Here is a 12153-nt window from a genome sequence, read left to right on the forward strand (position 1 = left end):
TGTTTGGCTTTGCTCAGCATTCAACTGCTCGTGAAAAAGGTGATTTTGTATCTCAAACCCTTTTGGATGCAGTGTTGTAATTCCAGTTCAGCCATAGAATATTGTCTTCCATAGCTGTTACTGGCAAGTGCTTTTTTCCCTCATAGATTTACTCTGGAAAGATTTAAAGATGATACTTTCTTGTGGGCTAGTGTCTTTAATTATTGGATATCCAAGAGGAGCACATCTAAGTAGCTGATGGATTATATATCTCATAGTTATCTCTCAGCTTTGCATGTTGGTATATGATCAGCTTTCCTGTACAGTCCCAGGTGTGTCTGTAGAAGCAGCAACATCTCACATTTGGAGCAAGTGGATTCAGCATGGCACAGGCTTTCCAGCCTATGGCACTAACATTAAATTTCACACATTAAAAGTGGGTGACATTTCCCACAATAAAATTGACTCATTCTGTATAAACAAAATCCCTGCGAGATATAGTATTCAATACTTGAATTCAGTGCTACAGCAGATACAATATAAAGTCAGTATGATTCATGATAAAATAAATTTTTTTGAGGTTCTATCACTGAGATATAATGTTTTCGCGTTATCAAAATACAGGGGAAAGTGGAATCAGAATGCTTCTACATTTGTTTCTAAAGTTGTGTAAAAAGTGATGGTGCTCCTACAAATCATTTTGATGACATTGTCTTTATTGAGAGAAATCCGTTCTATCTATTCTTTGCAAAAAAACAAAGATTTGTTTCTCTTCCCTGGTGATATGTGTATTTCTGCTCCCTCACCCTCCTCCTCTAAAGCTTTAAAAGAGAAATTATTCATCCTCTGTTGCTCTGAAAAACAATGTTTACTGTCGATCAGAAGCTGCAAGAACAGTCAGGGCTTCAAGCAGAAATATCCATGTTGCTTTGTGATTGGAGGGCATCCAGTGGCTTCCCTGTTGCAGTGGCATGGACAAGAAATGAGAACATTGCGAATCCCTCAGTTTTCCTAATAGTGAAGTCCCAGGTTTAGATTCTTTTAAAATGACTGACCTGACTTCGTAGCCTCTACAGGTTGTCATAACAAAGCTCCCTGTGCTGCAATGCCTCAGTAATGTTTCAGCTCACTGGTTGCTCCTGAAGTGCCTTCCCTGGTGGGGTTCAAACCTTGCCTAGAGCAGAGAAAGGATGCAGAATGGAAGACTGGTTCCTCATGCAGTCAGACTTTGCCTGCAGGAGAGCTGCTGCTGAGATGTTTCAGCCCTCCCCAGCCGTCTCTTCTCCAACATGTCAGGGAGTTTTTATTTCCTTTCTTTTCTCCAAATAACAGTGACAATGTGCTCACCCAGGTATCATTGCTGTTGGAATCCCCATGAAGCCAGCTGTAACTACAGCAGACTAGTAGGAAATGTTGTCTGTGTCCCATGAGTGGACAGACAAATGGAAGGTTTCCTGGGGAAATCCATTATGCCCAAAGTACAAGATGACAGAACTACAGGGAGTTAAACTGATATTTGGTAAGTGATACTGGAGGAAAATCTCTTATTTTCTGGCCACCACTTTAAGGGAAGGCACAGCCAGGAGGACTCAGCTGTAGGACTCAAACAGTTCACATTGTAAGGACATTCATTTCATGATTCTTTCATTCCTTGTATACCCTGTGAGACAATAACTGATCCACTGGTTTTCCTGCTCAATTGCCCGTGTACAAACAGAGCAGGACCTGCCTTTCAACATTGCATCTGCAAAATAGGACTTATGTGCAGAACGAAGGCTGTGCTGCACAGGTTTTATTCCTCCAGGCAATAAAATCGTTGAGGTTTAGCAATGCAGACAAGTCTGGTGGGTGTCTTGAATGCAGCTTTTTTGTGTGCTAGGTGCCTAATTAAAAAAAAAAAAAAAGCATAGAGGAGTAAATATGCTAATCCACACAGTTCGTGTTTTGGAAGAAATAAAGGAGAAAGCGTTCAGTTGTCTCAGAAACAGGGTATGGCAATTGCAAAATTGTTGGAAGGGAATTTCTTAATACTGTCCTGGGAGCAGTTGTTCCTGTGCCTCAGATTTATGTCGTTTGTAATGGGGCTTTTCAGTAAGACAATGTGATTTAACATTAATATCCAAGTTCTAATAGAAAAGTATTAGGAAATAAATGAAAAGGGCTTAGTCATTTGTAGTAGCAAACTTTAAAGCAATTTGCTGCCTTGTAATTCTTAAGGACAAAGAAGGAATCTTCCCCCAGAGCAAACCCAGCCAATTACAGGATTTCTTTTGCTGGAACAGAGTGTCTAAACCTGACAGAGACCACCTAGTTCATGAACTGAGGTGTGATATGCTGCAATAACTTGGTGTTCTTTTGGCTTCTGCATTTCTTCTGTGTTCTGTATTGTATTTCCATATATTCAATTATAACATTTAATGACTACAATCAATGACAAGTATAAAAAAACCCTCAAACCCAAGGAACACTTTTGGCCTGTGTGATTCAGCTTCAGTGTTGGGAGATTTTCTCTTTGTGTCTGGGTAGTCCCTGTTGGAATGACTGACTGGTGATTTCCTTTTCAATTGCATCTGTCAAAATACAGAGGTCATTGGGACCATGGCATGTGTGTGTGAAGGCACCCAGAAAATAAATAGCTCCTCCTGACCCTCACTATGTATGAATCAGATGGTTGTCATTTATTCTTCTTCTTTCTTAAGACACACTTAAGAAACCTAATACTAGGGATTACCCATGAATTTTCAAATTCACAAATTTGAAAGCCAAAAATTTTCAAATCATGGCCTTTCTGTTACTGGCTGTATTGCTGACTGTACACATCCTGACATTTTTATGTCACATTTCCCTCTTAAGATGATGTCCAAGTTAAATTTAAACTTGGAGCTAAGCTTTGGTGAGAGAGACCCAACTGTGATATGCTCTACCCAACTGCCATATCCAAACATCTTTCATTTTTTGTCCCAGGATCTAGAAGTACAAAAGTTCTCTAAAGATGGGTAAGCTCATAGTGAGAAGTACAGGTCTTGCTTTTAAGTGCCTCTGGTGAGAACTAGGTTGTTGACAGGTGACTTGAGGAGACATTCCTGCATACCTATTTTTCAAGCTGTTATTAATGTGAGCCTTTTAAAATTACCTTTCAGTGACTTTGCTCAGAAGTCCTTTTCTTTTGAATAGAAAGGATATGGCCTTTCTTCACTGTAAAACATGACCCTCTGGGACATGCTGTATGTTTTAGTCAAGGTCAAATTGTCCTGTTTCTAGAGATTGGATCTTAGGAGAAAAGAAGTGCATAAAGAATAAAAATTCTTGGGGAGTGGTGGGTTAGTTCCACACAGATACTTTTTCTGCTTGAAGGGAATGGGGCCTTGAATGGTACCTCTGTCAGGATTCACCATCTCTTCCTCTGTTGGAGGAAGTAGAGATAATATAAGAGCACTGGATTTGTAACATTGTGCTGATTTAGCACTTAATTTCTGAGCTCATGCTTTCTATGGTGTTATTTTCTTTTACCGGGGTATCTTGAAAATGTGTCAGATGCTAAAGGAATGGTAACATGGAATTAGGATTTCTCCCTTTCAGGCATAGGAGTTGGTATTAGATAAAAGCAACAAGAAAGCAAAATATAGGACAAGAGTTTTTGGAGCAGGACCAAGGCTAGGTACCCCACACAAGCCACAGAATCACTGCACCTCTTGGCCTTTGGTTCGGGGAGCAACTACAGCACTGTCAGCCCGTTGCCCTCTCACTTGACAAATCAATAAGAATTAAAAATCAAAAAAAAAAATCAGGGGTCTGTGATTTGTAACCTCTGGCTGTCACACCATGTGTAGGAATTTGATCTTTTCCAGACAATGACCCCAAATATGTAGGAGTGAGTGGGAGTCACTGAGAAATAAGTTAACACTCGAGTGAAACCTTGGAAGAGTAAGTTGTTTTTTGAGATGATACATTTGTGCGATCTGAAAAAGAACAATGATGATAAACAACTTATTTTTCTTTAAGCAGATCATCAAACCATGACCTTGGTAACCATTGTGTGAACTGTAAAATTTGGACAGGAATAAATTTATTAAACTCCTATGAAGTGAGAGGAAAGCAGTCAAATGCTCAATTAAGTCTAAGAGCTGATAAACCAGCACATTTATATAGCACAACAGCCAGTCTGGTTGTGCATTAATGCTTCAGATGCATAAAGATGGTTGGTGGTGTAGTTACTGCTTGTTGGAGGTTAGGATTTTTCTCTTTTTTCCCTTCTTTCATTTGGGAATGAAAAAAATGGGAGTTTTGTCCCATTTGTTACCTAAGAGACGATAACAAATGGTACTTAAGAAACAAAAGAAGTGGTCAAGGTGGGGGAAAGGGTTCTGCTGGTTACTCTCTTACCTGAGGAGTTTTCTCCTTGGAAGGGCTGAGATGCCATGAGATTTTGGTTGGGGGTGAGGGGCTGGCCTTTGCCTGATCTCACTCTCAGATCAGAGGGGAATGGTCAGGTTACTGCCACTATGGGGAGAATTCTCTGCTGTGTGAAATCCAGCCCTGTACTGCTTCTCCTGCTGCAGGTGAGCCTTTGCTCCTAAGAGGAGCCACTGAACTGGGACCTTATTAAAACCTGATCACACTTGAAAGGACCCTCACCATCCACTCAGGTGCTTCAGGGGAAAATCCCGGAACCCTGACCTCCCCCTTCCCAGAGGCCGGGTCTCCCAGCTGCGTGCGGTACCTGCTCACAGAAACCCGGCTGCAGCTGCCCAGCCCCGGTGTTTTCTACACTGCCTCCTTGGGCTTTTTTTTTTACACTTTAAACTCAGCATCCCTTGCCCAGCAGGACACCCCGTGGCTGCAGCTGAGGAGTTTCTGCTGCAGTTTGTTTGCCACCCTGGATTGTGCCCATCTCTGCTGCCCCAGCTCCACTCCAAGGTTCGGGCAGCACCAATGTCACCATCCGGCCCGCCCGCCATTAGCGTGCGAGGGAGTCGCGGCCGAGCTCGGCCACAGCGCCCCCTGCAGGCCCGGGGGAACCAGCGCCCCCTGCCCGGCCGGGAGCCAGCAGCGCCCCTGCTGGCCGTGCCCGGAGCTGCGCCGAGGGAGGCTGGGCTGGGTTTGTGCTCTGCTGTTGGCAGCATTTTAAATTTACGTTATCCTGTATCTTCGCCTGAAAGCCCCGTAATTTCAAAGTTATAGTAATTTGGAGGGAAGTAGGTCGCATTTTCTATTCCAGGGGAGGTTCTTGCCTTCTTTGGCAGACATCTGTCCTTCGAATCAAGACGTTGCTGTTGTTGCTCAAACTCAAAATGAGCTAAGATGAATGTAGAGGTTGATCTATTCAGTCCTGTAGTCAGTGAGCCAATAAAAATGTCACAGCCAGAGTGTTCAGGGACATGGTGAGAGTTCTAAGCGTGAGGTGTGCTGTTCCCTGAGCACTGCTTTGATAAATACACTTCTCAGCTTTTGGATCTATCACTGAAGTCTTAGAATGTAATAAAAAAGCCAGTACAATGAAAAATGAATCTATAAGGGGAAAAAAACCTAGTGTGAATCCTCTTGTATAAATATGCAGTTCAAAATTAGGTGGAGTTTTTAAATCTAGTAGATATAAAATATACAACCACATTTCTGCCGTCTTTCCTCTTTATAAGAAAATAAATAGGGGTGGCTGGGGGTGATTCTGAGCATATTAGAGAAAAAAGTTTTCTACTTTACTCTTTTAACAAACGACCCTCACTTAGCAGAAACACAAATGAAAAAAAGGGTTTTTTTTTTTTCAAAAGTTGTGAATATTTACTTTAATTTGAATTCAGCCTTGGGGCTGATTAATTGTCTTGAATCCAAAACAAGATGAAAAATAATTTAGAGGCTGAAACTCCAATTTCGAATGTCCTTATCCATTTCTTTATATCCTCCCTGTTTCCCTTTTGTCCTTGCTTCAAAATCAAGCCAAACACAGTCTTGCTTGCTTTTGTTTTTAGACCTGTTAAACTCCCTTGGTTCTCCCTCTGCTTTTCTATTTGGTTCAGAGCTGGCTTCAGTTTGTGGTTCAGAGCCAGCTCCAGGTGGCCTGGTGATTACAGATGCCTTGCCACCAGAACAAAGGAAACTGCTTTGTGAACTTTGGCAAAGCTAAGCTCTTCTTCCTATTTCCAGTCGAGAGAGTGGGCCCAGTGTGTAACTATTCCCTTGGAATAGAGAATTACAGGTCTTCGTTTCAGTGTGAAAATTCAAGACAATTTTTCTTCTTTGCACTCTGGAGTGGTTCTTTCTTTTCTTCCCTCTTCGTGTTCCCCACATGACCACTACTACTTCTTGTAGAATTAGAACCCACTAGAAATCAACTCCTATGGAAAATGAATGGTTTGTAAACGTTTCAGAAAAGAGAAATTGTTGAAAGACCCACTTCCAGACCCATGGGTCTGTATTTCCTTTACATGTATATGGAAAATGTACATTCTGACATTTTCTTGTGGATTCCAACATTTGCTACTTAGATACAACTCTTCTTACCTGGCCTCACAATACCAAGATCACCACTGGAGGCCCTCCAGCATCTTCCTCACCCACCTTGAAGCTGCTTGCTTTTCATTCCTCTTGGCTACTGTTTCTGACAGCAAAGCCCAGGTTACCTGTAGTTTTGCTCTTGTTATCTTTTGTTCTTCTTGTATCTGCCTTTCCTCATTAGAAATGGCCATATAACCTTTCCTGCCAGCCACGGACTGCTGGGAGCACTGACCTCCCCCATCAAGCTCCATGACCATGTACGAAAACAAAAGTGGATCCTCCCTTTAATAATTCAAAGGCCATCTGTTTAGCTTTAGATTCTGAAAGAAGAAAATCAAAAACCTGGGGTTTGTGCTAGTTTATCTACATACCTCTACCAACAAAAAAAAAAAAAAAAAAAAAAAAGGAAAAAGACTCTTACCTTTAACAATTTAAATGCAGGTCATGAAGGAGAGCACTTGTGGACACAGGGGTCCTGAAAAAAATTGGAAAGAAATAACTGGATGCCTTCCCAATGCAGCAGCTCTATGGCCTTCCTGAGAGAACTCTTTAGGTGGGCTCCCATCAGTGCCCTGTGTGGCCAGGCCCACCCTGTTTCTGTCTGCTTGCCAGGTGGTATAAACAAAGTTGTACCTCTTTGTGATCCCCCTCCTGAGTTCTCCCTCAAGCTGTCAATTTTAGAGAGCCCCTTTGCGCCTCCAGAACCCATAACGCAGGGAAGACACCAAGAAAAAATCAGCACAGATGCATCAGCTGCTCAGAGAACTGAGAGAGGAAATCTAATGGCCCAGCCTTGGGGAACAGTTTGCCCAGCACAGCAAGGAATGGCTCACAACTTAGCAGACTTCAGCTCCAGACTTCTCCTCAAAACTGAGGAAAACAGCAAGGCTGATCAAAATACTGATTCCTTTTGCACATGCCTTGAAATATTACTGTTTTCTAGAGCTGACTAGATTAAAGGAAGACTCCTGCTTTAGTCACTGACATTCCTGCAGAAATTGCCCTTTTCTGGATTACCAGCAGCAGCAGTAATGTGAGTGGCTGGTGAAGAACCATCCATGAAGCTTTCAAGTCTATTGCTTTTGGCTTAGTGAGGGCTTTCTTCACCATGAGCCTGAATAGATTTATTGTCTTGGTCATGGAGTGTGAACAAAAGTGATAGTACTCCCCAGGCACTTAGTTTCCTCAATTCTACTCAATTCTAATTGTAACTAATGAAAAGCATACTGCATTTTTAGGTTGTGGTTCCAGGAAGCATTTTAAATAGAAGTAGCCTCCAGCACTGTTCAAAATGCAGTCTAAATAATGCAAGATTGTTAGGAGAAAATACAGCACTATTAAATAACACCAAGTAATGGACAACTATTCAAAGGCATTATTTTTTATTAGCCTGGATCATTATTACTGAGCACATGTGACCTTACTTGCACTCCGTAATACTTATAGTCATTCAGGAAAGCTAAATAATCATTAATCGTAATGATTACACTGAGTGGTTATATCCATATTTTTTGGATTTTCAGTGCAGTAAAAAAATCTCAAATATGTTTTGTTTTCTTCCTACAAGAAGGGCAACCCTTTTCAAAAGGTAATTTAGGAGAAAGTTGACTTATTTTCCCTAAATTATATAAGCCCACCCCAAATGATGGATTGTTTTCAGTCCAGAGAAATTTTCTTTCAGGTAAAATAATATGTTTTGTGCAGTTTGTGAGAATGAGAACTTTATTATAGACTCTCAACTAAAACACATCACATCAGTGTGCAAAGTGAACCTTTTCACTCAGAGGCGAGGGAATGGACAAAATATCCACCAATTTTATTACACAGATGTACAGGTGGCATTTTGAGGGGAAGTGAGAAGGAAGGATAAAGTCTGTGGTTTTGCTGAATGCATAACACTAATGATGCTGAAAATGGGATGTTTCTGAAGATTGCCTCCTGATTTGCCTTGCAAATGGCTCTGTCTGCCAATGCCTGTATATGCCACACCTTTGACAAGAACCCATTTGTAGTGTTTGCCAGCACTTGTTTAGCATGAAGCTTTGAGCTCTGGTGAACTGTCCCTGTAGACCTTTTTATTTTCTTCCTATCTACAGGCTCCCTTGACAGAAGGAAATGTAAAAGATTTGTTATTGAGCATTTTTGGCTTTTTTTTAAATAAAAACCACTGTCCTGGGTTTAGTTGGTGGGAGTGAGAAGTCAGCATCTTTAGTGTCAGAAGAATATTTCAAAATATATCAAAACATTTATTTTCCAAGTGAAATCTATTTTGTCTGTGACAGTAATGGGTGAATGGTCTCCCTGTCTTCTTCTTGATGCATTAGCTTTTTCATTTTATTTTCTCCTCCCCATCCTGTTGAGGGGAGTGAAGGGTGCAGCTGGTGGGAGGCTGGCAGCTGGTTCAGGTCAACCCACTACAGTATCATGTGCTGTAGAATTTTGTACAGGGGTTCTTTCTCAGGGAGAAATCCTTCCTGTGTGATGTGATCTAACATCTAGCACATGACCCTTCTTCTCAAATGTATAGCACTGCACACTGGAGTGAAATCTGACTGTGGGAGAGAACAAGGGTGAGGATAAGTGTGGGGGGATACAGAGGAAATGGGACTGTGTCTCCTGACCAACATTTGAGATGCCAACAGGTTCTTGTGTTCATAGACTTGCAAGCTTGAAAGACCTGCTGTGCTGGGTTGGATCACTTGTCAACAATATTTCTTCAAGGTTCTTCATAGTCTTCACAGTCAGAAGTGAGCCTTTATGTTTCCTAGTAATTCTTCTGGGCTGGAAATGCACAGCATGGCTGTCACTATTTGAATGTGTCACTCAAGTGTTTGTGAAAATGAGGGCTTGACAAAGAAACTTTCTGTGCCAAAACAGACATGGTGAAAAGAAGGCAGGATAAACAAAACCATCTTTCTGTCCCTGCAGAAACTCAACGTATTGCATGAAGGTCTCCATGTCCTTGACGGTAGCTGAGAATGAATCTGGGCTTTGCTACAACAGCAAGATCAGATATCTGGAAAAATCAGAAGTCACTAAAAGAAAGACAATCTCCTGTCCTGATATTGAGGATTACAAAACAGCCAATCAAGAGCCAGATGTGGTGTGGTACAAGGTAACTATTGCTGTCTTATTGCTGTTGGGCTGAAACTCTTCAAAACTTTCACTGTACATAAAATCTGTGTACAGATTTACTTTTTGAGTAAATCTACTCCAGAAGCACTGGTGGAAGCCAGTGGGAGGGGATATTCTTTTCCATTATGCTGGAATATTTAGAGATTTTCACCCAGGCAGGGAGCATAAATTGAAACAGAACACTAGATAGATAAATAAATATGAGGAAGTCTTTGAAATTTCCTTCTTTATTTCTTCTGCTGAAAAGAGAAATCCTTGTGTTCGTGAGAACCTGCCAATTCACTGGTAGTCAGGGAATTTGGACTTGACCTATGAAATACCATCAGACAAGACAGTGATGATGCCTGCTCATTGTGTGCAGAACCTGCTCTGCCTTCCGAAAGGCTTCTCTGTGTTGAGGGATTAATGAATCTGAGCTAGTAATTGCATCAATTTACTGGGAGTTAACTGTAATTTAAACATGGTCTTAATTACACCTGAATAGAATTCCACGTGTACATAATATAGCATTTGCTGTGAGGATTTGTTTTAACAGTAGTATGAGCTTCACTTCTGGCTAGAATTACACTGCATTAAATATTTATTTTTAAAGATTTCCCCAATTAATGCCATTGATATATGCTCAGCTCAGTTATGCTTATTAGAACTGTTTTGACAAGATGTGTGGGATTTTTTTCAAAGTAAATGTGTGTGTCAAGGCATGATTGAATGAATGGGATTTAAGAGTAAGAGCAGTTTCATGAAAAATCAGCTGGCAGAGGGAAAAGGTATATTACATCTTGAGTGTGCAGTCTTAATCCATTTCCATCATGTCTTTTCTACTACTAGGTTGAAAGGAGGGCTAAGAGAACAATCAAAATGTCAGGTGAAGGACAGGTTGTTGTTAACTACCAGAAAAATAGACTTTTGAGGTACTGCCACTTAGATTTCAAGGAAGGAAAAAAGATGCATAATAGTGCACACCTTAATTACTGGGGGGAAACTTAGAACACCTTCCAGTACCTGGAGGGGGCTTAGAAGATGATTGAAGAGGGACTTTCCACAAGGACATGTAGAGACAGGACAGGAGGGAATGGCCTTGCACTGAAGGAGGGTAGAATTAGATTAGATGTTAATTTTTTTCCTGTGGGAGTGGTGAGGCACTGGCACAGGTTGCCCAGAGAAACTGTGGACTCCCCATCCCTGGAAGATTTCAACACCAGTTGGATGGGGCTTGTAGCAACCAGGCTTACTGGAAGCTATCCCTGCTCATGCAGGGGAGTTGGAAAGAGATGATCTGTAAGGTCCCTTCCAACCCAAACTATTCTGTGATTCCACGCAATGAGTCATACAATTCAGCACTTACTCTTTTAGGGAAATTAGCAGACCTCCGACAGTAAAATTTAGATTGTTTTCAGAATATAAAAACTCATAAGAATTTTGTTTCTCAGGCATTTTCCAGCTTCTCCCCTTTTTTGCTTTTAGTTTTGTGTATTAAATATATAAACAAGCATTTTCAACATAATTTTGTAAAGCCGGCATAGTCAGCAGAATAAAAAATAATTAGCTAAAATTTGGGAAAGAAAGGCTTATAAATAATCGTTAATAGGAAGCACTTCAAGAACATACAAAAAGAAATAATAAGGAAATTAGTGGTACAATTCCACCAAGACAACTCCTCTATGTAAAACCACAATAGCACAAACATTGCTTTTACTAAATTATTACTCTTTGTAGTAGTAAATCCTTCCTCTACTCCTGTAGTGTCATCCTTCTTATTGCAAATTTTATATGCTTTATATAAAAATATAAAGCATATAAAAATGTATCTTCCATCTCTTTGTTCCTATGCTTTTAAAAATAAAGTAGCAAATATAAAACTGGTAGCACACGTTATTTCAATGCTGCACTAAAGGGTGCATAGCTGAAATATGCTTACTTTGTGTGTTCTGGGAATTGTATTCCTTCTAAATTAGGATTAAATAGGACTGGATTGTATTCTTTGCCCAGTGTTCAGATTTAGTTACACTGAGTAGGTGGTTGATGTACCTTTCAATAAATCCAAAATTTCAAGTTCAAATCAGAAATGATTTAATGGGATTTCCTTGCTCAGATCTGTGTCCTGAGTGAGTCTCAGCACAGTAGATGGGATCTGGGTTCTCGTCCTTCTCTATCACCAGTGTTAACTGAAGTTTACTTGCAAGACAAGATGATGCTTCCCTTACAGCTGTTCTTTGGAAACAGAGAGATGTGCTGATCACTCTGGTACCTGCCGCAGTGTTGCACAGCTTCTGGATCTGAAATCTGATTATATTGTGACTGAATTTGGCCTCCTAGGGACAGGGAGAACTCTTTAGTGCTCCCTTTTCAAGTGCGAGGCCAGAAACTCTCAGTCCTGTCTTTTTATTTCTTTGTCGTGCTCCTTGAATTTAGAATCTGACGTGGATTTGGAATGTGTATGGAGTCCATGAAAAATTTATTGTTTGTGTCACGCTGATCTCTTACTGTGGTACAATATATTTGCATGTTGACGTATTTTCTTGTTTGGTTGTTTTCTTAAGAGAAAGC

General features: G+C 40.8%; 1 protein-coding gene across 1 annotated transcript in view; it reads left to right on the forward strand.

Annotated features, from left to right (window-relative positions):
• IL1RAPL2 (interleukin 1 receptor accessory protein like 2) overlaps positions 1–12153 on the forward strand; it is a 331558-nt gene that overhangs the window by 175861 nt on the left and 143544 nt on the right. The window contains exon 4 of the mRNA XM_058814193.1: positions 9400–9586. Within this exon, the coding sequence (XP_058670176.1) occupies positions 9400–9586 (187 nt within the window). The remainder of the gene's footprint in view (positions 1–9399; positions 9587–12153) is intronic.

This window comes from Ammospiza caudacuta, chromosome 14, assembly GCF_027887145.1.
Source record: "Ammospiza caudacuta isolate bAmmCau1 chromosome 14, bAmmCau1.pri, whole genome shotgun sequence".
Lineage (NCBI taxonomy): Eukaryota > Metazoa > Chordata > Aves > Passeriformes > Passerellidae > Ammospiza > Ammospiza caudacuta.